Raw genomic sequence first — 26,958 nt, 5'->3', positions numbered from 1 at the left:
CTTGTTATGATGAGCTATCTTGGTACCTGAATTCAGAAAAAGACCATTTCCTGTTTAGCTTAGGACACAGTTTCTACTCGAAGTTATCTCCTAAACATCAAGATTGCTGGTTTCTCTTAGCTTAAATTGAACATATCACATCTTGGCCACTTTTTTCTTAAAAAGCTACTTTATTTAAATTCAAAAATAAGCTCTTGCTTTACAACCAGGCTTGGTTTACTTTGAAATACATACAGTTGGCTAGTTCTCCATCACAAGACTTTTATAAACCATTTCATGGGGGTAGTGTTGATCGATAAGGAGCAAAAATCTGAAGGATGAGAATTCACTTGGAATCCAGTCTTCTGGATTAAGGGACAAGCCACAGGTAGTGTCACTTGCCAACTGGCATTGATAAATTACTGTTTCTTTAATTGCTGCACTTTCACCTCCACTGGGGTTCCATTGCATCAGGAAGATAAAACCAGGGACCTAAGGGGTTTCTGGAAGATCTTCAGTAGTAGGCTGCTGACTTTGTTCCTGCAATGAGAAGGTTAAAATGTTTATTAAACAGCAAGTGGATCCTGCAGTTCAAAACATTCAACTCTCCTCCCCAAAACGATGTCATTACTCCAGTGAAGTGACCACCATATCAGTACAGGGGCCCCATGGATAATGCATTTTTGAGCCATGTTAGAAGGCGCATTTTATTTAAGTTTTGCAAAATAGAAATTGATGTACTGGGTTAGATCAGAGGCTTCAAAACAATCAACAAATCCCACCTCGACAGCTCTAGAATAACCTGCTCAACACACAGTAGCTGGAATTATGCTCTGAAACAGTTTTTAATCCTGTTGAATAACTGCTGGTGTCTGTCTATAAATCCTCTTGCCTCCTAATTTCTGCAACTCACTGTCACTAGATTATGTAGCACAAAACCCATTCCCTGTATAGCACTGAAGTTAGTTTCATTGTGTCCCTTTAATATTACAATAAGGGCCACAGTTATAGCTCCTGGTCCCAAAGAGCTTACTTTTGTATTGTAAGAGAGCAAACCACACATTTTTAGAAAGGGGGCATGGCAACACCCTGTATATAACAGTCAGTCAACTAGAAAGGGAAACTAAGATTGAAACTATCTGTTCCCCTTCTATTTCTAGATGAAGTGACCACAAATATATACAGTAGTCCTAAAGGCTGTACCACTGGCTTATAATATGGCATTGTATTGTTTCTTGAACATTCTGATTTTTTAACTGAGCTGCAAAACAGACTAATTCCACCCAACTCTTTTCTTGACAGCAGTATTTGAGGAGTTCAAATTATGCCTTTTAACGTGATAGATAAAACTGACAAATGTTCGCTATTGTGCTGTTAGCCCTTTCCCTGAGTTTGTTAGGTTCCAGAGACATGTGGGTTTGCCTAAGTATTTTGTGGTATCTGCAGATTTTCACAACTTCGTTACCCCCTTTTTCATATGTTAAATACAAAGAGTAATAGAGAACCTTGCTGCACCCCACATAACATTTCACAATGCTGAAAACTGGCCTATCCAAATCTTAGCCAGTACTTGGCCCTCTTCCCATGACAAAGTTGCTCTAGTAACCTCCTGTAAAGGACTTTATCAAATGGTCTCTGAAAGTCAAAATAAATTATACTAAGGTGGATGAGTTTAAATCTAACCAATTTTGATCTTGTTTTGCATGTGTAGTTATAGTAATTTCCCTATAGATGATGAGTGGGTGAACTTTTTTTAGCCTGAGGGCCACATCTGGGTATGGAAATTGTATGGCAGGCCACAAATGCTCACAAAAATGGGCGCTGGGCTGTGGGCTCCACCTGGGGGTACAGACTCTGGGCTGGGACAAAGGGAGGGTTTGGCATGCAGGAGTGGGATCAAGGCTAGGTCGGGGTGGAAGTTCTGCATGCTGCCCATCTGCAGGTGCAGCTCCCAGTGGTGGGGAACTGCAGCCAAGGGGAATTGCAGAGCTGGCGCTTGGGATGGGGGCAACATGTGGAGCCCCCTGGCTGCCCCTATGCATAGGAACCGGAGGGGAGACATGCCTCTGGGAGCAGTGTGGGAAAGCCCTCAACTTTGCTCACCAGTAGGTGCTTGAGGGCCAGATTAAAAGTTCTACACCCTGCTGTAGATTGAGTCTCATCCTCATTAATCTACATACTGCCTTTTCATATAGGAATTTATTGAGTCTAAACACCTGGAGGGGGACAAAACACTGGTTTTTCAGATAACTGCTCTAGAGAGAGAACTTAAAGTGACTACCTTTTTAAACATGAAAATTATAAAAACCTATACAGTTAAGTTAAATAGCAAAAATTAAATTGTTCTAGGCTTAGCTATAATAGGTATTAAAATGCACAATTTTTAACATACACTGGATGCTACCTTGTGATGCTCTTCTCTTTGTGGGTCTGGTATATCACCGGCTGGCAGAACTTCAGGACTGCTGTTGCCATTTTGAAGTCTCATGTGAGCATCTCCTCTGTCATAAGGTTCTCTACTGAGGGGACTAACATTCCTTCTGTAATTGGCATCTGAATCACCTGCACTATAATGTATTTGTTCCCGGGGCTGTCTGTCACTTGGAGGAAGTGAAGGAGATGGTTGCTGCTCAGGACTTTTAAAATCTCTTAATGTAGCAACTGATTTTCCTGCACCATAGCACAAACCCTAAAGAGAAGACACTGTCTCCTTAAGTATTCACTTTTGCAAACTGCAGTTTTCTTCTTACTTTCTACAGAGATACGTCGATAGCTCTGCATTTCAACACAATAGTGTGTAAAGGGAAAACTTCAGTATATGATTTACCATTCTCTCATGAGCTTTCCTACCTCAGAAAGTTACTCTTAAATTGACAGTGGTTTTTTAAAAGTACACAATTTCATTACTTTGGAACAGTTTAGGAACAAACTTAAATTAATGTGTCTGAACAAATTTACCTATTTTTGTTACAACCCCTAAGATTACTGTAACTGAAAGATTTTAAAAAATGGGATGGTAAACCTGAAAGTATTTTTTTCAAATCAATGGGACTTCACAGTGGCCTGCTCTCCACTAGTCGGTCAGTATGAGTATGAGCTGGTCGGAGGATGGGTATGTTTTTTGGTGCAAGCCTCTCCAACACTCCCTGCTAATTCTAGCTCTGTCCTCTCAAGTATAAAGTGCCACTTTCTGCAGAGGTTCTATTACATGCTCCAACCAGAGCTGGTGTGAAACTAAACCCATTTTCATTGTATTTTTAGTTATTTTCCTGAAGACTGATTTGCAATTATGTTGCAAATCAACATGTTTTAGTCAAGACAAGACCTTAGTGTATCTATACACAATGTAATTTCAAACTATATAGTTCTTAATGTTTATTTTATGATAAATTTTTTTTTTACTTAATTTATGGTAAGCTGTATTTGGATGTGGATTGAAAAGCAGCATTTAAAAATTGTTTTAAATAGAACTACCTTAAATGTGCTAGCCTCCGATCTAGTTTACTTCAGCTCACTGTGGCAAACACAACCCTCAAATTATGCTAGAGAAGAAGTTACATTTGAGCCTAAATCAAATCTGTGATACCAGCACAAAGTGGGCCATTACCTGGCCCTGAAGGGCTGGGTCACACACACAGCATTTCAGTGCTACCCAGGACAGGTTTTAAGAGAACCAAGTTTTATTTTGAAATTCTAGTTGAAACATTCTGGAACTTTAATTTTCAGGTTATGTATTTAATCTCTACCTTCAAAACAAAAGTAAAAGTTTAAATTTGAGAGGGAGGGGGGCCCAAAGACCGTGAACTGGAAACTAAATTTCACCCGTGTAAAAAAAGTGCACAGTTTGCATTAGTTCAGAGCAAGTTCTTGGCCGTTTAAAAGACAGCAATAGGATTATTATCCTTATTTAACAGATGCGGAAACTGGAGAACCTCCAAATCTGTAATGGTAACAGGCTCCACTATAAAAACAGCTCTGAGAAGTACAGCTTGTCAGTACTCCTAGATATTATCAGATGGAATCTAAAAGCACAGGTGCCTGCGTAAGGGGACCTATGTCCAACAAAGTAGCGTTGATTTTGGCTCAAAATGAGCTCACTCATATAGTTTGACATTTACTGATGATAAATCTAATCTTCCTGAACCAAACATCAATTTCACTACAAACTGATGAGAAAAAGTATTTCCATCAATAATTGAAATTTACACATAGGCAAAGGAAGAAAATGCTGCTTGAGAACCTACATAAGGCTATTTTGACATGTTTATTTGTCTTAATGGTTATAAAACTAACTTTTTAAATCTCAAGGTCTGTCAATCAAGAATTGTCTGACACTCCCATAACTTCCCACAACTGTGAAAAATTAAACTGATCATGAAAAAAGATTAAAAATAATCAATGTCTGAAGTTATAATCAAATTCTGCCAAGCCTACATCTAGTTCAGTGATTGATTGTAACTGTAAAAATATAAACACAAAGGAAAAGCACACATGAATCAAAATTTAGACAAAACTTACAGCAGAGTTCAAAGATTCTTTAGTTTCCTCTGTGCCTTCCACTAATTGAGGTGGACTGCCCTTTTCCATCTTTTCAAGATCTCCTGTTTTATCAATTGAGTTTTGCTTATTTGTTTTCTCCTTTTTTGAGCTACAACTTGCTTGAGGTTCACAATTCTTTTCAGACTCTTGTTCAACTCCAAGCGTGCGCAGTTTGTGTTTTTCAGGTGCAATCTCTTTATCACGGTTTTGATCTGCATTGGTTTTCACTCTAAAAATAGTTTGATCTTGAGACACAGGGTGCAATCCACACTGTAAAATAGATAATCTGTGTTATTCAGACAAGTAATTGGGTATATTAAGTGATTTAACCTGAGCAGGCAGCCTAAGACCTGCTGGTATTTTATGCAGTAGTCTAAGTTATCATCAGACTGAGAAGCAGGACTCCCCAAACCTATGAAGAATATCATAATTTGCATTTTTTGAAGAGTGTGAATAAATCTCTAATTTCAGGAAACATTCATGAACTGAACTTGTTTCATGTACAATACACATTAAATCTGACCTACAATTTACAGATTGGTCTAAATTCTTTTTTTCCAGTTCCTTTCATTTGCAATCCTCATTCATAGGCTGACTTGAGAGTGAACTCGGAAACCACATATGAAGAGTTATTTAGATCTACAGATACTTAAATCTTGCGAAGGTTTCAACTTTCAAAAACTTTTAAGCCACTTCAGTTCACTATCATTAAATAAGGTTAATACTCCATGATGTGTGTTTGTTTCAGAATTCTATATATTACCAGAAATATTAATCTACATACCATCCTTTCATATAGGAATTTATTCTCTCTGAATATCTGTAGGGGAACGGAATTAAGGTGGTTTTTCAGATGACCGGGTAACTGCTCTAGAGGAGCACGTAGGTTAAACTACACCACCTTTTTAAACATGAAAAATCTGTACAGTTAAGTTAAATAGCAAATAGGCTTAGCTTGAATAGCTATTAAAATGCTCAATTGTTAATGTATGTTAGATGGTACCTTGCGACACTCTTCTCTTCGTGCATTTAGTGTACCACCTGGCAGCAGAACTTCAGAGCTTCTGTTGCCATTTTGAAGTCTCATGGGATCATCTCTTCTGTCATGAGGTTCTCCACTGAGGGAGCCAACATTCCTTCTGTAACTGGCATCTGAATCACCTGCACTATAATGTATTTGTTCCTGTTGTTGTTTGTCACTTGGAGGAAGTGAAGGAGATGGTTTCCGCTCAGGACCTGTTAAATGTATTAGTGTAGCAACTGATCTTCCTGCACCATAGCAGAAACCCTAAAGAAAAAACATTGTCTCCTTAAGTATAACAGACATTCACTTTCACAACTTGTATGGTTTTCTTCTTCTTTTTCTACAGAGATACTTTTACATCTCTACATTTCCACACAATAGTGTTTAAAGGGAAAATTTCAGTATATGATTTATCATTTTCTCAAGAGCTTTCCTACTTTAGAAAATTACTCAAGTTGACAAAGTGGTTTTTAAAAAGTACTTTGGAACAGAGTTTAGGAACAAACTTAAATTAATGCATCTGAACAAATTTACCTACTTTTGTTACAACCCTTAAGGTTACTGAAAAAAATATTTTCAGATTTTTACTGTCTCATTTTTTAAAGTCAATGGGACTTCACAATGTCCTGCTCTCCAACAGTCGGTCAGTATGGGTATGAGCTGGTTGCAGTATTGGTATGTTTTTTGGTGCAAGCCTCCAACACTACCTGCTAATTCTAGCTCAGTCCTCAAATACAAAGTACCACTTTCTGCAGAGGTTCTATTATGTGGTCCAACCAGAGCTGGTGAGAAACTAAACCCATTTTCATTTATCATGCAGCCTGGGATTTTGAACTATTTTAAATCAAATAATTTTTGTGCTTATACCAGTTGAGAAATAATCTTTAAAAATATAACAGCTTTTTTTTTTTTTGCACTTTTAGAGTTAACATATCTTGAATATGGAGAAAAATTCACATTGCTATATTTTAAGTCAGGAGATCAACAAATAAATCACAGAAAAAATAAAATATCCAAGAAATAACAACTTTAAAATTTTAGCCTCAATGTTATCAAACTGTTATTGAGATCTATATACACGAATGCTTCTAAAATTTTAGATCAGTGATTTTTTTTGTTTTTAGTAATCTTGTGTGTCATGGATATTTGAACTATTCATTTTGTTTTAGGTTTCACTAATGTGATCGAGAACATATACTGACCAGAACCGCCACAGCTAGGATGATTAACACTGGAATCTGTAGCATCATTGGTATCTCCTTCATAAGGGCTTTAATAAATTCACCAATTCCTTGCCCAATATGTTTCAATGGTTCTGTTACAAAATTGGTAAATGTAACAGCCAATGCCTAAAATAAGAAAGAGTAACAAGACATGAGGATTCTTCTTCTACAGTTTCCAAATACAAAATGGAAGGGTGAATGGTTTCTTTAGGAACTGCATATACCTTTGTTGGGGGGACTAGCCAAATGGGATTTACTAGTATTGTTTCATAGTACTTCTGACAAGGATCATCCTGGAATGTCCATGAACTTCTAAACCATTCTACAGTTAAAAGAAAGCAAAAGTAATACAAATATATGCAAATGTATTTTATAATGATGTAATTAAGCATTAGGTGGCATTTACATTTTATATCCAATAGAAAAATTCACTGAAATTTTTCATGCCTGGTTTCAGCTCAGAAGTTAATTATATTTTTTAAAAAGTCATCAATCCAGTTGAAAATTAAAGTTATCCAAGCAAAGAAGAGGGCTGGGGGAAGAAAAACTTTTCTTAACATTAAATCCTTCCTAGCCCTCTTTTAGACTTCAACACTTGGCACTAAATAGTCCTGAAAGAGGAAATGAGGTCTGCCAATTTTTACATTGTCTAAAGCAGTGGTTGGTTCCCAAACTTGTTCTGCCGCTTGTGCAGGGAAAGCCCCTGGCGGGCCAGGCCGGTTTGTTTACCTGCTGCATTCGCAGGTTCGGCTGATTGTGGCTCCCAGTGGCCGCTGTTTGCTGCTCCAGGCCAATGGGAGCTGCTGGAAGCGTCGCGGGCTGAGGGACATACTGGCTGCCACTTCCAGCAACTCCCATTGGCCTGGAGCAGCGAACCGCGGCCACTGGGAGCCGCGATCGGCCGAACCTGCGGACCCGGCAGGTAAATAAACCGGCGTGGGCTGAGCGGCAGAACAAGTTTGGGAACCACTGATCTAAAGAGATGATGAAATATCTGGCACATGTTGCACACTGTCACTGGAGTTTGAGGCATTTTCAATGTTATTTCTTGCATATCCGTGATGAACTGGGATTTGTGAGGGGTGCTTTAAAATGCAGTTTGTACTTTTGTAATTGTTAGAAGGTTGGCTCTGTCTTCAGCCAGCTACTGGGTCAGGATGATAGTGGAGGAGCATAAGTGTACAAGAAGGTAGTATTTGCCTAGTTCAGTACCTTAAAGCAGGGTTCCCAAAGTTGGGTCCCTGTAGTCCTGTGAGTCCACCCTGGGTTCTGCAGAGGTCTGTCCCCTGAGTCAAAGCTGAAACATGCTGGAACGGTGTTCCAGAACTTTTGTCACCCAGAGGATACCATTTTGTCCTCTGCTCACTGTGACCTCACACACACACTATGCATGAAAGGTCATGCTGGACCGGGGAGTTCCCATGCAGGCGCAGGTGTTTCTGTAGTACCTAGCTTGCATTGGTGCAGTCCTGTTTGAAAGAGGACTACATTAACCAAACTAGGCATCTTTTAGTTTGCGCCAGCAGTATCCACGCAGGGCAGTTAGTGTATAACACTTTGATGCGCTCTAAATTCTGACCATTATAGTCTGTACTGTAGCACAATGTAGACATAGCCCTAGTCTCCGTATTAGTTTCCTACATGTTTTCAGGTGCAATTCAAGGGGTTGATAATTATCTTTTAAACTTTACATTATCTGCAACCAAACTTTCACCCTCACTCCACAATAACAATTCAGATCTCTTAGAGGCTATTGATGTTTGTTACTGAACTGCCCAGGGCAAGTGGCCAGGCTTTGGAGTGCATTTTCCTCCCTTCCTTCCTCTTAATAATCCATCACTGCTGTGCCTAGCAAGTTTCACAGCTGGATGGACACTGCTTTATTCCTAACAAAAAGACATGGTTGCTAACATTTCTGTAGGCAGCAAAAGTAATTCTTGCTATCCATCATGGATGGTTTTACAAAAGTGTATGCAGTATTTTAAACTTGTAAGGTTTCTAGCTGCTATGGCAAGAAGTATGCTATAAAATTAAGATAAATAAGCTCAGCCATTTACTATGTACAGTAACTGGATGCGTGCTGCAAAAATATCTAGTTATAGTTTGAAATAAAGAGAATATTTTTGTATGATTTTACTTGTGTTGGTGAGTTACTGCAGCCCATGTATTCACATAGAGTGATATAACTGGAGTATAGAAAAGTGGAATTCAAGCCAAGAGGATTTTCCTTTCCTTAGTTTAAGATCCTGTATACTGAACCGTACAGGACAGCTGTGGAATATTCATGGGATAGAGAGAGATATTTCAGATACAGATTCTACTAGTCAGTGCAAGGAGAAGTTTAAACCCAGGAGGAGGTGACATACCATAAAATAGCTTGTGATAAGCCTGTATCTAATAATTTTAAAGACCCAATACAATAGCATGCTAATTATGTGTTAGATAAAGCAGTGGCTGGCTTACCTCGTTATATGATAAGAGAATTCGTAATGCAAGATTAGTAAAAAATGAAATAAAAAAGCTACTCCTAGGGTGATGCCAGCACTGGCTTGTGTCTCATTTAATCACGGTTTGCTAGTTTTTCTTTAGATAAAAAGTATTAGAAGGGAAACATAACTACAAACATCTCACCAAAAAGACTATCACTCCAGTCCAGCTTCTCATCACATACTTTGTCATAATTTCCCATTTTGGCCACTTCAGCTTGATGCTGTGCAAAGGCTATCTGCAACAGAACCAGAATTAACCTTTGTAAAAGCGGTTTACACTGAATAAAAGACTATTATTTTAACTTTCTGCCATCAACCAAAAAGTTGCCTAAAATGTATTAAAAATAAAAGAATCTGCAAAGCAAAACACCATAGCAAATCAAATTCAGCAAAAGCCTATGATTCCTGAATAGGGAGAATAATAATAATTTTTAGCTAGTCAAAAGGCACTGACTGCTTCCTTCACAATAAGGAAGTGTTAGTTAAATATAACTATATATAAATATAACAAACTGGGCCAAACACTCACCACCCACACCAATATTACTGGATTAAGAGGCAGGTACAGAAAGAACTGAAAAACCAAGAACTTCTTACCATTTCAGAAACAAAACCAGGCACATTTCTATTGTTTCCTGATCAGTTTAAATTATTTTCAAATTTTAGATGTTAACACTGCTCACATAATTATAGTTACAGTAAAAACTGTAACTCTGAAAGAAAGCCCCCCTAAGCTACTGCATAAAGCAATGGGTTACCATACTGGATTGCAACACCAAAGTTGGTGAAACTGCATTTTGGGGTTTCTGGAGTGTTCTGCAGAATGTACACTTCCATTAAAAAAAAGTTTCTAGCTCCTCTGGCTGCAAGAGATCCTTCTGACTGTAAATAACTTTAATCTGGATGAAAGGTATATAGAAATTTCCATTCAGTGTATTTGTGATTATATGACCATGAATTTTACAAAACTATTATTTGGTATTACAATATTGGGGGGTTGGTGAAGATAGCACAAAGGATTCTGAGATAATAGTGTCACAGAAGGAAAGTAAGTTGCAGAAGCAAAAAAGGTTGAGAACCCATATTCTACTACATCTGGCTACACACAATAAAATAAGTTATAAACTAATTTAAGCTCCCAATTGTACCCAACATGCAGCACTGTTCTAGCAGAAAGATTGGTCAATGCACGCAGCATTCGGTTGGCTCAGTTCAAAATAAGCAACATCCTAATTGAGGCAGCTATTTGACATATCTTCAAAAAGACATTACCCAACAATATTTCTGAACGGAAGTGTACTAATCACACTTGTGCTAATTTTCATCGCAGTTTCAGTCTGCAACAAACCATACAATATTTCAATAAATGCAGTCTATTTTGAGATCTACCCTTTGTTGCTACATGTGATCAAATATAAGATTTTCAAAGTGTTATGGATATTAGCTACTTGAAATAATGGATACAGTGCATAGTTTATTTTAAGAGAGATCAACAAAAGATTACTGAACATTGGTAGAAAGTGGACTGTGTTTTTCACCGTAGAATTAAACTTGTAATAAATAATAATAGTAGTACCCACTAAGTAATGGGCACTATTAGGGAATAAAAATATATTTTCTCTTTACTTCCACCCTCCTTTGGATCTCTGGAAGGCCCCTCTACTGGTCAATTATCTGCAGCATAGATTATACAGAAAATATGGAGACCCGTAAAACACGTGAAAGAGCAGTGAAACATTTCTATGGAGAGGAGTCTGCAGCAAGCAGTAACCCTATTCATTTAGTGTGCTTTTCAAAGTATCCTTATAGCAAATTTGTTCCTTTCATAGGTCAACATAAATGGACAAGTAGTTTATTTTCTTAACTGTCTTCATTCAAAGAGCTTCATTACATTATTTTTTAACTCTAGATTGGTGCAAAGAATTTTATCAGACATTAATTTAAAGGGACAGTTTAAAAGAGTGAAAAAAGTGTCAACTGCCCTGACTACCCCAATTTTTGTGGTCTTATAACCATATTTTCCAATTTTAAAAATGTTTTTCTCCCTCTGCTGATGTGTAAAAGATCACATAAAATCCCAAAGAAATTGACTATACAGGGAAACAGCAAAACTTACTATGCATAAAATGAACAAACTGGACAATGGGAGAATTTCCCTCTCCGATGAAGTGAGCTGTAGCTCACGAAAGCTTATGCTCAAATATATTTGTTAGTCTCTAAGGTGCCACAAGTACTCCTTTTCTTTTTCCTCTCCCTCAAACCTCTATTATAATAAATGTAGATGTAATTTTTAACAAGAGCAGGTAAAAAACTTTTGAATTAAGTGTAATTTGTAAATTGATGGGGTACCTCTAAAATGCACATCTGCATGAGACTTTTCTTGACCAAAGACACCAAAGCACATCAGAGATCGGACCATTTTGTTTTAAATTGACCTAGCGATAAACTAAACTCTCAAAATCACATTAAGGACCAAAGCCTCATACCTGGGCAGAGCCGAAGTAAATGTGCTTTGTGCGGGGATTTTTAGGTAGGAGCTGAAGAGATAGAATCCTTACCCTAACACAACCCAAGGTACAATCGGCTGCTCTATGACAATTACTGAAGCTCTGGGCTTTAGCAGCAGCTGCTGTATAGTATACACCCACTATATAAGGTTTTAGCCAGTGAATCAATGTAGTACTCAGATCAATTAGCCACTTCCTAAATCCCTCCCACCATGGTGCTTTGGAGAGTCACATACAGTCTTCAAATCCTCTGTAGTGGAATTATGATGGCTCCACTGCCTTTTGAACTCTGTGCTCCATTGCAGCGAGGAGAAGCTAGGATTTTAATCTAAATCTCATAATTTGTGCAATCTGAAGTCTCCATTACAGTATTCACTTTGGCAATCAATAACTGTATTTTATAATGTAACAAAAATAATCCCCAAACTCTCTGGATTATCATGGTTTAAAAGTTTACTATTAAAAAACAGAGCCAGGATTTCTGATTAATTTACCTTATACAAGTAGATCCAGTTCCATCCACAACTGATGAGAAAACTGATGAATAAAATGCGTTTTACCTGAGTACACCAACCAATGTGTGTCCATAGCTCAGTAGCTACAGTTACTGTAATGCACACCAAACACAAGAGTACCTGAAAAGGAAATGAGGGGGGAAAAGCCATGAACCAGATTTGGAGTTTTTCAAGCCTATTGCCAGTAAAATGAGAGAATTACAAACTTCTCTTTTTCAGCTTCATTTACCTAACTAGCTTGAAGACTGAGCTTGATAAGTTTATGGAGGGGATGGTACGATGAGACTGCCTACAATGGAATGTAGCCAATTTGCAACTGCTAACAGCAAATATCTCCAACGGCCAGTGATGGGACACTAGATGGGGAGGGCTCTGAGTTACTGCAGATAATTCTTTCCCAGGTATCAGGCTGGTGGGTCTTGCCCACATGCTCAGGGTATAACTGATCACCATATTTGGGGTCAGGAAGGAATTTTCCCCCAGGTCAGATTGGCAGAGACCATGGGATTTTTTTGCACAGGTCACTTGCAGGTTTAAAATAGTGTGAATAGCAGATTCTCTGTAAACCGAAGTCTTTAAATTATGATTTGAGGACTTCAATAACTCAGCCAGATGTTAGGGGTCTATTACAGGAGTGGGTGGGTTAGATTCTGTGGCCTGAAATGTGCAGGTCAGACTAGATGATCATGATGGTCTCTTTTGACCTTAAAGTCTACGTGTCTATGAGTTTAATTTAAAAAAAAAAAGAAAAAAGAGCAGAACAGCACTTTGAAAAACCAGGCCTCACAGGAAATGATACAAGCTGTCAGAGACCAATGTGGAATTTGCTAAAATGAAATTGCTGGATCTGGACACTACAGTGGATTTATATTGTAAAGGGGAAAGTGATGAGAGGATGAGGACAGGAATGAATGAGGAAAAAAAAGAAAAAGGCACTGAGAAAGGAATGGATAGATAGATGCCTTATGGGACTGAACAAAAAGGAAGGAACATCAGAAGGAACAGAAATCTTGAGAAAACAGGGAACAGATTCAATTCATCCAAATACATTCATGTTACAAGATTGTTGCCTCTTTTTCAGAGCACATCCTCTGCACTGTGGGAAAAGGAATTTTTTTCCTGACTTTAAAGGTCATTCCATCATATCGTCACAGGATCTTCTATATTTGCACAAAATCTCTCACTATTTTCAATTACATTTAACATTTTCAGTCTGATGGAATTGTTACAATGGCAAAGTACAAGAGTTAAAAAAAAAAATCAATGCTGGAGCAGCAAAATGTCTGGTGGTTATTAACAGAGAATCACCACTCCAGCATCTGCAGCAGGGCAGTGAGGCAAACCTATTCTGCCAGTGGTTTAAGCAGAATAAGAAAGCAGCAGCAAGACTCCTCTATGGGACTTTGCAGGGGGGAAAAGAGAGGCATCGCAGGAAAAGACCATTGAAGAGGGAGGTTAAAGCACCACCGGGACATGATGAGTGGGATAAAGAATAATTAACGATCCAATACATGGATTTTTATTTTAAATTTATGATTTATTAATTCACCACAGACCTTCAGTGGACTTATACCTCTCTATTCATGATTAACTCAAAATCTACATTTTAAAATTTCGTATATGATTAAATCTAAAGACACATAACTATTAAAAGCGGCAATATTTAAACTAATATTTCTCCTCTCTCACCAGGAGCAAGCACATTATACAGATCAACCCCAAGGGCTGCATCAACAGAGTCCAAACTACTGCCCCTAAAGGTGTGTCTGAAACCCTATAGCTTAAGATCCAATATCTGGACCTGGAAATCTAGGACTAAGAAAGATGCCCAACTCAATGGGCCAATCCACATACAGATCCAAAAGATGGAGAATAAAGAGAAACAACTGTGAGGCCAAGTGATAATTTCAAGTAGAAAAAAGTTATAAGAAAAAGGTAGGAGGAAAAACAAAGTTAAAAATGCCTAATTTGGGCAGATACGTCATCTTCACCTGCTGGGATGGAAGAAGTGAGGAATGCTCAGGCAGCACTTTATGCCTGAGCCTCATAAATTTAATTTATTTTGATCCCCATCTACTGGTAGAAGGATATACTCAGTGACTGGGCTGGCCTATTAAAGAACACTGGAGAATAAAAAAGTACTGAGAATCCCTTTTTTCTTACCATAAGCAAATTATATGGATCAACTCCAAAAGTGTCCTCAAACCTCCATTTCCAAACTTCATAATCATGATGTTTAAAATTAATCAGAATATCACTAACTGCATCATCCAAAGCGCCTGATTTCCAGTCCTCCTCATTCAGAAATCTGTTGATCTCCAAAAGAGCCTGACTTGTAAGGATGATCTCAGCATCATAATGCACATCACCAATGTTTTCATCAGGCTAAATGAAAGCAACACAAAACAACAGTTAAACAGTCGACCTGCAATACGAAATCTATCAGAAAGACAAAAGTATGAAGAATTACCTGATCTTCCCTCAAACCTGCAGTATATCTCATCTATGCAAAGAGACCCATATTACCATATGGAGTCCTAAGGATGAGCCTTAATTATGCATGGTCATAAGTATCTTTCTGTATGGGTCAGTCTGCAAGATCAGAGTCACATTTACTATCTGCAAAAAGAAAAGGAGTACTTGTGGCACCTTAGAGACTAACCAATTTATTTGAGCATAAGCTTTCGTGAGCTACAGCTCACTTGCATCCGATGAAGTGAGCTGTAGCTCATAAAAGCTTATGCTCAAATAAATTGGTTAGTCTCTAAGGTGCCATAAGTACTCCTTTTCTTTTTGCAAATACAGACTAACACGGCTGTTACTCTGAAACCTGTCATTTGCTATCTGGGGTTTCTAGAGCCTTTTTGTTAACTCTTCTGTACCAATGAAACTACTAATTCACATACCTTCAAAGTTCATGTATTATAACTTTATTACAATATTTATGGAAAAAGAAGTGGAACTTCATGTTAAATAATTTATTTGAGCATAAGCTTTCGTGAGCTACAGCTCACTTCATCGGATGCAATAAATTGGTTAGTCTCTAAGGTGCCACAAGTACTCCTTTTCTTTTTGCGAATACAGACTAACACGGCTGTTACTCTGAAACATGTTAAATAATGTTTTATTAGGATTTCAAAATACCTCTCCACTTGCAGGTATTAACAGCTAATCTATTCTCAAACAGACTGGAAAGTCCAATTTGTAGCTGGAAGGATTGAGAGAGGAAAATGGCATTGTTCACTGGTGAATACTTTAGTACAAAAAGGCAGAAGCGCTCACTGCTCCTTAAGAAATGTTATCATGTGCTTCTTTCTGGCACTGCTTGGTGACTTTGCACTCCATATGATTTTATGAAAATATGATAATAAGGGTGAATATAATGTCACTGGAATATGCTTTATACAAAAGGTCTCTTGTAAGGTATCATTACAAAGCTTATAATCTACTGAGTATTGTTATTCTATTTGTATAAATGTATCATTCTTGTACCTGAAACTAGAAATACGAAATATAACTCTGATGTCCTATTGTAATTATGCAAAGTGTGGGCCATTAATGGTAGTTTGGAATCTTGATGGCTCCCATTAACTGGGACAATTGACTATAGATGGCTTTGTTTACTTGCAACCCTTCCTGTGAGTCAGGCCAGGAAGAATGAAGCCTTGGGGTCTCACAGGACATGTGACCATGTCACTTGGTACTGGAATCCATCTTAAACTTGGTGCTTTTTCATTTAGAAAGAGGGGTGGGGACCGAGAGAAACAAAAGATTCCCGCCTGGTGCCAAAGCTATATAAGGGGGTAGAACAGAACAAAGGAGGCTACAGAAATCCCCTAGCTACCACCTGAGCTGGAACAAGGGCTGTACCAGGGGAAAGATTGGGCCCAAACTAAAAAGGAGTCTTGTATTTGAAAGAAGCTCATTGGAACATCTCTGAGGATAAGATTTATCTGTAATCAGTTTCTTAATGTATTAGGCTTAGACTTGGGTGTTTTTGTTTTATTTTTCTTGGTAACTTTACTTTGTTCTGTCTGTTATTACTTGGAACCACTTAAATCCTACTTTTTATACTTAATAAAATCACTTTTTGCTTATAAATTAACCCAAAGTAAGTAATTAGTTCCTGGGGGAGCAAACAGCTGTGCATCTCTCTCTATCAGTGTTATAGAGGGCGGACAATTTATGAGTTTACCCTGTATAAGCTTTATACAGAGTAAAACGGATTTATTTGGGGTTTGGATCCCATTGGGAGCTGGGTGCCAGAGACAGGAGCACTTCTTAAGCTGTTTTTAGTTAAGTCTTCAGCTTTTGGGGGACATGGTTCAGACCTGGGTCTGTGTTTGCAGCAGGCTAGCATGTCTGGCTCAACAAGACAGGGTACTGAAGTCCCAAGCTGGCAGGGAAAATGGGCTCAGAGGTAGTCTCAGCACATCAGGTGGCAGTCTCAAGGGGGTCTCTGTGACCCAACCCGTCACAATGCTGTTAACTGATTGTTTTGCTTATACTTAAGAAAAAATTCTCTCTCTGCCTCAGAATAGGGAAAAAGTTACATCCAAAAACATCAAAATGAAATGATCACTAATTGAGTGATCTTGTTTTATGCAAGCTCCTGTAAACAAGTGAATTAATGCCCTGGAATTGTCAATCGACAAAAAGACTGAACAGAACTTATCTCAAACTGCAGGGAGCATGCGCATTGTCTCAGCAGTGGCTGCATCATAGCAGTGGACTGATACATAAGTATTCTGAACGTCAATCATCTCCTTTTGAATACTTTATAAATTATGTCGGCTATATTCTCTTCTCCATATGGCAAATCTTGCTCACATCTCCGCAGGTGTAGAGGGCTCTCTGTTCATTGAAAGGCTTCAGTTCTGTTTCCAAACAGGAGGGCAGCACTTAGGAAGGCTGCATGGGGAGTGCACACCTTCAACTAGCATGCAGCCCAGCTTCATGTGGGCTCCCTCTGCAGCTGTGGACAAACTGGGCACGAGAGGGCTAGGGTTGCAGGTACATTATTTTACTGTACGTATTTTAATTTAATGTAGCATAATTTAATCTGTAAAATGTCTTTTCACTACGATTCCCTTTATCTTATTTGTCTTAGTTTGGAGTAACTGGAATACTTAAATCACCATGTTGTTTTGATTTGTAATAATGAAAAATATATAAAGTAGCAGTTAAAATTCTACCATATTTTCACTAACATTTGAATACTCACAAGGCCAAGTCTTCCAGCTTCAATTAAAATCTTATTCAAGTATCTCCTAAAAACATGAATGCTATGGCTTTCACTTAACTTGGTCTTCTCTTTCTTCTCATACTCTTCAATCTGGAGCAATAAAGCAAATTCTAAATTACAATCTTCCACTCATGACTTATTAGTTAAGCAAAGGATGAATAAAGTTCCCAGTGAATGAAACAAGTTCCTATAGCCTAATATAAACTTGTTGCCGCTAATGTATCACATAAAATCATAGTAAAGTACTTAAGAACAACAGTTGGCACGCTACTTTCCATGGCACTTGTTTCAAAGTCATAAATGTTGTAGACTTTTAACCCTCTGATGATGTGGTCTGAATCTTAACCTCAGTATATCCCTTGGACTAGAAAAACTAAATATTTGTTCATCCCTCAATCGTTTGAAGTTTAAATCAGAAGAAAATCGGTATCAGTTTAGTTATAAAAATCAGTTATGTATTAAGTGAGATCTAAAAGGGCACAGCACAGAACTCTCAACCTGGGGTGAGATGGGTTGGGGAAGCATCTACATGGCCAACGTGGCTTTAAGCCATATTTGCAATCCCTGATGATCCTGGGCTACTCTGGGGGATGGAAAGGCTCCCCGCATAATTTAGACAGCCCTGTGAGCTAGCCTAAGTTACAGCAGTCTTCTGGGGCTGCCCTAAGGGCTGCAACGTTGCCTAGAATCTCCACAAGCCTATGTGTTGTGGCCCTGCTCCTGACAAACCACTCACACCACTAGCCCTCTCCCCATTTTTCATATTACACACAGACACAGTGAAAGAGAGGTAGCTCAATTTTCCTTGTTTCTAGTCAGTTTAACTTTTTAGTTCCCATAACTAACAATGCTCCAACAGTTTAGTTGCCAGCACTGATGGGAAGAAGATTTAATTCCAACCAAAAAATCTATTCTCCCATTAAAGTTTAAAATTTCATGTACATATTTCTATTAGGATTGTCAAAGTGTATGTATATTCTGGGCTTTGTTTCGTTTTTTTAAAATAGGGCAATCACACACAAAGCATACGTTTTGAGTGTTGCTTTCCTGTCAATACCTTTCTAAAATAAGCCAAAAATACAACAGACAGTACATGGATATCCACAGATGTAGCAGATGAGTCAAATTAAAACGCTGAAATATCAAATACTACTGCACAAAAAATTAATTGAATGGCTTTAATCAGCACACCCCCCCCCGCAAAAAAAACCAGACTGATCCTCTACTAATTCACCTGTTCCAAGCAAACATTTCTGATGATTATAGAAAAACATGTAAATGATGTAAAAAGATAGGAAATACTTTAGATTTCCTGATAGTGTTCTGAATGAATATAAAGCTATAAGCCAACCTTCTGAATTAAGGATTCTAATTTCCTATGGCACTCTGATACTGCTGCAATGCTTGGCAAGTTCGTAACAGCATCTGGTACCTCCCTGTCCTCAGAGTCATCATAATTTACCTGCAGATAGAGTAAAGAAAAAATTATTCATATTATAGTTCTAGGCAAGATTTTGGTTAATGCAGGCTGATGTTATCTTTTAATCAATCAGGTCATCTTATCCAATACAACAAAATGTAAAAAGAAAAGAAGCCTAACTGAAGAATTGAAACCAACTGAATTTTAGTCCACACAGCCTTCCTACAAATCCCCTCAAACAAGAGCAGCAAAGACATGCTGAAAAAAGAGCAGATGGATGGGGTCGCAGGATAATCCTCTGTGATGTGTTCTGGCTCCCACTGAAGTCAGTAGCAAAACTCCCACTGACTTTAATACAAGTAGGAGCTCAGATTCTCCAATGCTTGACACACTTGCCAATATTACTTTAATTAAAAGGAATTTCATTGTAAAAATTTAAAGGCAAAATGGCAAACGTCCCCAAGATGTATATTCAGAACTAATACCATCCTTGATTAAACAACATATTAGCTTACTAACGGCAGTTTGTGTAAATATTTTCCGAAGTATTCGGATTACATTATACACGTTACAACATGAAGCTTCCCCAAACATGATTTTTCATGCCCAAAGAAATCTCTCATTTCCCAGTGTAAAGTAGCAGCAAAACATATTGCTGTTTCGTGTAAATCCAATGTCCTTGTTTGGAAACAGACTTACCCCCTCCAGTGGAAAAACACAGCCCTGGTCTACACTACGAGTGTAGGTAGAATTTAGCAGTGTTAGATCAATTTCACCCTGCACCCATCCACACAACGAAGCCATTTTTGTCGACTTAACGGGCTCTTAAAATCGATTTCTGTACTCCTCCCCAACGAGGAGATTAGTGCTGAAATCAACATTGCCGGGTCGAATTTGGGTTAATGTGGATGCAATTAGACGGTATTGGCCTCTGGGAGCTATCCCAGACTGCTCCATTGCGACCGCGTTGGACAGCACTCTCAACTCAGATGCACTGGCCAGGTAGACAGGAAAATCCCCGCAAACTTTGGAATTTCATTTCCTGTTTGGCCAGTGTGACAAGCTGATCAGCACAGGTGACCATGCAGATGTCCTCAGCAGAGGTGACCATGGAGTCCCAGAATCGCAAGAGAGATCCAGTATGAACCGAATGGGAGGTACTTGATCTGATCACTGTATGGGGAGACGAATCCGTGCTATCAGAACTCCGTTCCAAAAGACGAAATGCCAAAATATTTGAAAAAATCTCCAAGGGCACCAAGGACAGAGGCTATAACAAGGACCCGCAGCAGTGCCGTGTGAAACTTAAGGAGCTTAGGCAAGCCTACCAAAAAACCCAAGAGGCAAACGTCCGCTCGGGGTCAGAGCTCCAGACATGCTGTTTCTATGATGAGCTGCATGCAACTCTAGGGGGTGCCCTACCACTGCCCCACCCCTGTACATGGACTCCTGCAAGGGGGGAGTCTCATGCAACAGGGATGAGGATTTTGGGGACGAGGAAGATGATGAGGAGGGGGAGGTTGAACATAGCACACACCAGGCAAGCGGAGAAACCGTTCTCCCTGACAGCCAGGAACTGTTTATCGCCATGATCCAATACCCTCCCAACTCGGGCTCCCGGACCTTGAAGGCGGAAAAGGCAGCTCTGGTGAGTGTACCTTTGTAAATATAATACACGGTTTAAAAGCAAGCATGTTTAATGATTACTTTGCCCTGAAGATTTGGGATGCATTCGCGGCCAGTACAGCTACTGGCAAAAAGTCTGTTAACATGTCTGGGGGGGGCGGGGGGGGGGGGGGGGAGAAATCCTCCAGGGACATTATTAAGGGGACATTCAGAGGTGGCTGTTCCTGCTGGGCTGTTTGCCTGTGGCTGAAAAGAAATTATTCCTGCTGTTAGCCACGTGGTGGGGCGAAGGGATGAAGTGATCATTCCAGAGAATTGGGTGTGTGTGGGGGGGGGGTTGGGGGGTTAGTGCTGCATGTTAACCCGAAAACATCAGCCCCTCCTTTTAAATGGCCAATGTGTCTTTTTTAATTTTACTCTCCCTTTTTTTCCTCCCACAGCTGCAAATGTTTCAACGCTGCGACTAGCATCTCCGTCCCAGAGGCTAGCGCACATAAGAAGGCGAAAAAAATGCACTCACGACGAAATGTTCTCTGAGCTCATGCAGTCCACCCAAACTGAAAGAACCCAGAACGCGTGGAGGCAGACAATGGCAGAGTCCAGGAAAGCACAAAATGAACGCAAGGACAGGAGGGACACACAAGAGGACAGGTTGCGGGAGCAACAGGAGAGGCGGCAGGATCAAGAGGAAAGGTAGCAGCAGCATGATAAGAGGAGGCAGGATACAATTCTTAGGCTACTGGAGGAGCAAACTGATATGCTCCGGCGTATGGTTGAGGTGCAGGAAAGGCACAGACCACCACTGAAGCTCTTGTGTAATCAACCGCCGTCCTCCCCAAGTTCCATAGCCTCCTCACTCAGATGCCCAAGAACGTGCCGGGGGGGCGCATGCACCCTCCGGGCACCCAACCATTCCACCCCAGAGGACTGCCCAAGCAACAGAAGACTGGCATTCAATAAGTTTTGAAGTGCAGTGGGACCCTGTCCTTCCCTCCTACCCCACCCCTCCCAGGCTACCTGGGCAGTTATCCCCCTATTTGTGTGACGAATTAATAAAGAATGCATGAATTTGAAACAACAATGACTTTATTGCCTCTGCAAGCGGTGATCGAAGGGGGGAGAGGAGGGCGGTTGGCTTACAGGGAAGTAGAATGAACCAAGGGGGCAGGTTTTCATCCAGGAGAAACAAACAGAACTGCCACACCGTAGCCTGGTCAGCCATGAAACTGTTTTCAAAGCTTCTCTGATGTGCAGCACGCCCTGCTGTGCTCTTCTAACCCCCTTGGTGTCTGGCTGCGCGTAATCAGCGGCCAGGCGATTTGCCTCAACTTCCCATCCTGCCATAAACGTCTCCCCCTTACTCTCACAGATATTGTGGAGCACACAGCAAACAGTAATAACAATGGGAATATTGGTTTCGCTGAGGTCTAAGTGAGTCAGTAAACTTTACCAGCGCGCTTTTAAAGGTCCAAAGGCACATTCTACCACCATTCTGCACTTGCTCAGCCTATAGTTGAACAGCTCCTGACTACTGTCCAAGGTGCCTGTGTATGGCTTCATGAGCCATGGCATTAAGGGGTAGGCTGGGTCCCCAAGGATAACTATAGGCATTTCAACATCCCCAACGGTTATTTTCTGGTCTGGAAAGTAAGTCCCTTGCTGCAGCTGTTCATACAGACCAGAGTTCCTGAAGATGTAAGCGTCATGTACCTTTCCTGGCCACCCCACGTTGAGGTTGGTGAAACATCCCTTGTGATCCACCAGTGCTTGCAGCAACATTGAAAAGTACCCCTTGCGGTTTATGTACTGGCTGCCTTGGTGCTCCAAGAGAGGGATATGTGTTCCGTCTATCGCCTCACCAGTTAGGGAATCCCACTGCAGCAAAGCTATCCACTATAATCTGAACATTTCCCAGAGTCACTTCCCTTGATAGCAGCAGCTCAGTGGTTGCGTTGGCTACTTGGATCACAGCAGCCCCCACAGTAGATTTGCCCACTCCAAATTGATTCCCGACTGACCGATAGCTGTCTAGCGTTGCAAGCTTCCAGAGGGCCATCGCCACTTGCTTGTGAACTGTGAAGGCTGCTCTCATCTTGGTATTCTTGCGCTTCAGGGCAGGGGAAAACAAGTGACAAAGTTCCATGAAAGTGCTCTTATGCATGCGAAAGTTTCGCAGCTACTGGGAATATCCCAGACCTGCAACACTATGTGGTCCCACCAGTCTGTGCTTGTTTCACGGGCCCAGAATCGGCGTTCCATGGCACGAGCCTGCCCCGTTGCCACCAGGATGGCCAAACTGCCGTGGCCTGTGCTTTGAGAGAAATCTATGTCCATGTCCTCATCACTCTCATCATCGTGCTGCCATCGCCTCCTTGCCTGCTTTTGCGGGTTCTGGTTCTGCATATACTGCATGATAATGTGCAAGGTGTTTACAATGCTCATAACTGCCGCGGTGATCTGAGCAGGCTCCTGCAGACACCATACACGGCAAGCATGGAGAGCAGAGTGGCAACGGAAGCGGTCATTCAATGACGATGGTTTGCAGACCTACTGCACCGTCTACTGCCAGGACACAACAGCTGAGCGGGCTGCACGCTTGCCGTGTTATGGCAAGACAAGAGCAGCCAAGCAGAGTTGCAGTGGAAGCAGCCCTGTGAGACCACCAGGAGAGCAGAGCCGTAGTGGAAGCGGTGGCTGATGACGTGACGGTGGATTCATGAGAGCAGGAGAGCAGAGTTGTAGCAGAAGTGGGAGCCCATGAGAGACAACATGGAGAAATTTGCTATTGAGACAAAAGCAGAAGAGCGGAGTGGCAGCGGAAGCGGTGGTTCGATGACGACGGTTAGCAGTCCTACTGCACCGTCTGCTGAAAGCAGTATGGTACCCGCACAGAAAAAGGTGTGAAATGATTGTCTGCTGCTGCTTTCACGGAGGGAGGGGCGACTGACGACATGTACCCAAAACCACCCGAGACAATGTTTTTGCCTCATCAGGCATTGAGAGCTTAACCCAGGATTCCACTGGGTGGCAGAGACTACGGGAACTGTGGGATAGCTACCCACAATGCAACGCTCTGAAAGTCGACACTAGCCTTGGTACTGTGGACGCACTCCACCGACCTAATGCGCTTAGTGAGGACACACACAATCGACTGTATAAAATTGCTTTCTAAAAATCGACTTCTATAAATTTGACCTAATTTCGTAGTGTAGACATACCCATAGAGATCAGGAGGAGGAAAACTTTGCAGAGATTTGCTGAGATTATTCTATCATAAGTAACAGAGATGAAACAGACAAGGTTGTTCAGCCCTACCAAAACCCAGAGATCCCACTCCTCACTGGCCCCTTCCAACTCTTCTGTTCATGCCTGCAAACTTGGTTCCAATGAAGTGTCTGCCTCAGACTGAGTTTTCTGGGAAATTTCAACTAAAACAGTTGCCCCATTTCTGAGAATGAGGCTAGGGGAAAATATGTTGTTTTACCCCTGTTAAATCCTGACATCCCGTTCTTTGAGACCTCTAGTGAACCCATGCTCTGGAGCAGGGACTTGAAATTTGGCAGGGAGGTGTCCTTTGCGTCTGTGAAGTACCTTTTGCTGTGCCCATGAAAATCCACCCCAATTTGGCCAAGTTATAAGATGTTGAAAAATCACAGTTAGCACATGCTCAGCAGATTTGCTAGAACTTTGCAGCTAAATCCCCCAAAGCTTCCTTTCTCAGTGGGCATGCTCCAGCCAGGGCATTTGCAACAGTCAGCTGTTGCAGGCTGGGCTGGGCACCAGAACTGAGAATAGCGGTCCTGTGGAAAAAAACAGTATGTAATCATGAGCATAATGCATACTCATAATGGTGCTGAATTAATCATGTTCTTTTGACATACATTCTTATGAGTAATATACAGAGACACAGACTCTTTTTTTAACCTTGGCAGGTCTTCTCATTGTTCCTGAAGCTGCATCATAATTGAGCATATCTGTGGGGTCAATCCATTCATCACCTTGAATTTCACCACTTCCTATCGTGAGAGCTGCACACAGTATCAAGGCAACCAGCATCCTGAGTACAACAACAAAATCCACAAATTTGATTAAAACTGCAAACTGTGGTTAGAAGTTGAATAATGTTATGAGACATCAACCTTTTCCCAAAGTAGTGTATAAACTTGTTTCCTATAAAACAGATTTGTCTAAGTAACTGTTTTGGCCAAAAGAAAATAACTAATAATTTATACTGAGCATTCAACAGTGTTACCTCACCACACTGTTCTAACAGGTAAGAATTACTGGCTAAAAACACAGAGATTAGCATATGTAAGAGCCCAAATTTGACAGATACAGGCAAAGAGCGTTAAAAAAAAAATCAATACATTTTACTTAATTTATGGAATACAAAACTCCCTTTGACTTCAATGGGAGCAGGATTCGGACCATTATCAGTGAGCAAATATATGGATGAAGTCACGATAACTGAGAAAGGACTAAGATTCTACTGGAGTCCAGCTCAAAATATCTGCGTTTAAATCCAGATGTCTCCCTATTTGTTAAAACATGGATTCAGCTGTATCACCAAGCTTTGTCTGATCCTGCAAACTCCAACTCTCACAAGTGAACTTCACTCACTCAAGAAGCCTTGTTTTCAGTAAGACTATTGCTCTGAATAAGACTCTGCAGGATTGAATCCCAATTTTGCCTAGTTTTTTTCCTTAATTATATGGCATTGGCTTTACCCATGTTCTTTCAATGATTATGACCTGAACATAGGAAAAAATCTATATTTTCACCTTGCCAACTACATAGATTTAACAAGATTTTTGGTTTTAAAGTAAAAGTGTTTCATTCAAGTGAATGAAAAAGATCCAACATTCACCATTTCCTTTTGTAAATATTAGTATTTCTAATAATTTAAAGTCTTAATAAATTGCACCTTGTACAGTATGTATAACATTTTGTAAATTTTGCATTAAACACACATTAAAAGGTAACAGGATATCCTACATAACCTCCTACAAAAGAAAGCACTCTGAAGATTAAATAGATGTAAGCCAATAAATGCTGATTTATGATCAGACCTTTATTTACTGAACAATGGCACAATATAGATCCCAGAGACCTGCAAGAGGATCCATATGCTTGGATAAAATTGCACGATTGCAACAACAATTTGTTAAAATAAATTATCAAAAGGATTAAAATGTTACAAATCCTACTGAACAGAAAAATACTAGAAAGTTTCATAACTACACATTTTGAACAGTATCCATATAATATTTTTCCTTTTCCAAATTCTAACCATGATAAGCACATCAAAGTGAGAAGTCAAGTAGTGAGAGTGGGATTTTTATTTTATAAATATACATGTGTAAAATAACTGGTTATGAATAAATATTGGTTGTACTATTATCCATATAGTGTCTTTGTGTGCCAATTTCTATCTACATTTGCTACTACTAATTAAGAAAACCTATTACTGAACAACAGACAAAGAACAAAACAGGAACGTCACTTATAACTGTTAAAATCTGGAAGGAAATAAAGCCTCCCCCTATTAGTCTTTTGATGAATCCAGCCACATTCTGCAAACAAAGTTAAGGCTAGGACTCGAGTTGTGCTACATCCAGCTACTCTCTCGTGCACGCTACAAATTGTAACCGTGTTGTGGCACCACCTAGTGGGTTAGTTTCCTGCAGTGCCGCCCCCCCCAGGGGAGCCACCAAATCCCACAACCCCCAGGCAGGGAGCCGCCCTCCACAACCCCCAGGCAGGGAACCATCCCCCTGACTCCGAGCCTCACTAGCCAGAGACCCGCCCCCCGCAACCCCCAACATGGGAGCCGCCCCCCGGATCCCACAACCCCCGCGAGGGAGCCCCCCGCCCTCGAGGCGCAACCGCCCTCCACAACCCACCCCCCCGCCCCCAACCAAGGAGCCAGCCCCTCCCCCCGACTCCCGCCCCCCAACGTGGGAATCGCTCCCCGAAGCCCACAACCCCCCGCGAGGGAGCCCCCACATACGCCCCAACCCCCTACAAATCCTCCCCAAATCCCCGCGGCGACGGCGCCGCCAGCCCGCCAGCGAGCGCCCCAGCCCACCTGCCCTCTCCCTCGCTCGGCCCCCGGCCCCGCTCCGGCAGCCTCGAGCCAGGCCCAGCTCCCGCTGCGAGCCCTCCCCAGCCCCCCTGCCAGCGAAGAGTGAACCGAGCGAGTCAGCGTAGCCGCACGGAGAAGACGGGATCCCAATCCATGCGCTCGGCGCTCCTCTCCATCCGGGACAGAAACGACGCCGGCGGCAACGGAAACCAAGCTAAACAGACCGTTCAAAACGGCGCGCCGCGGGCGGGCAATGTAGGACACGTCTCAAGCCTGACCTGAAAATACCATTTGCCTCCCTGCTGA

At 40.8% G+C, this 26,958-nt stretch overlaps 1 protein-coding gene across 8 annotated transcripts; it reads right to left on the bottom strand.

Moving 5' to 3' along the window:
* Positions 1-150: 150 nt before the first annotated feature.
* Positions 151-26,838, bottom strand: CLCC1 (chloride channel CLIC like 1). 8 transcript variants are annotated; one of them, XM_037907650.2, is made up of 13 exons: positions 26,656-26,838; positions 24,492-24,624; positions 18,873-18,983; positions 17,501-17,611; positions 14,440-14,661; positions 12,256-12,396; positions 9,397-9,490; positions 6,990-7,087; positions 6,745-6,891; positions 5,522-5,806; positions 4,498-4,788; positions 2,372-2,668; positions 151-519 (listed from the first exon to the last, which is right to left on the bottom strand). In XM_037907650.2, exons 2-13 carry the CDS (start codon positions 24,621-24,623, stop codon positions 472-474), a joined length of 1,977 nt encoding a protein of 658 aa, XP_037763578.1. In that variant the 5' UTR covers position 24,624; positions 26,656-26,838; the 3' UTR covers positions 151-471. The 8 variants fall into 8 exon arrangements, with proteins under 8 accessions (XP_037763578.1, XP_043377474.1, XP_037763577.1 ...); XM_043521539.1 differs by having other exon boundaries at positions 2,384-2,668; XM_037907649.2 differs by having other exon boundaries at positions 24,480-24,624; positions 26,656-26,809.
* Positions 26,839-26,958: the final 120 nt, after the last annotated feature.

Source organism: Chelonia mydas, chromosome 8 (genome assembly GCF_015237465.2).
Source record: "Chelonia mydas isolate rCheMyd1 chromosome 8, rCheMyd1.pri.v2, whole genome shotgun sequence".
NCBI lineage: Eukaryota > Metazoa > Chordata > Testudines > Cheloniidae > Chelonia > Chelonia mydas.
Note: the sequence above shows the minus strand (reverse complement) of the source record. Positions and strands in the feature narration are given on the sequence as shown.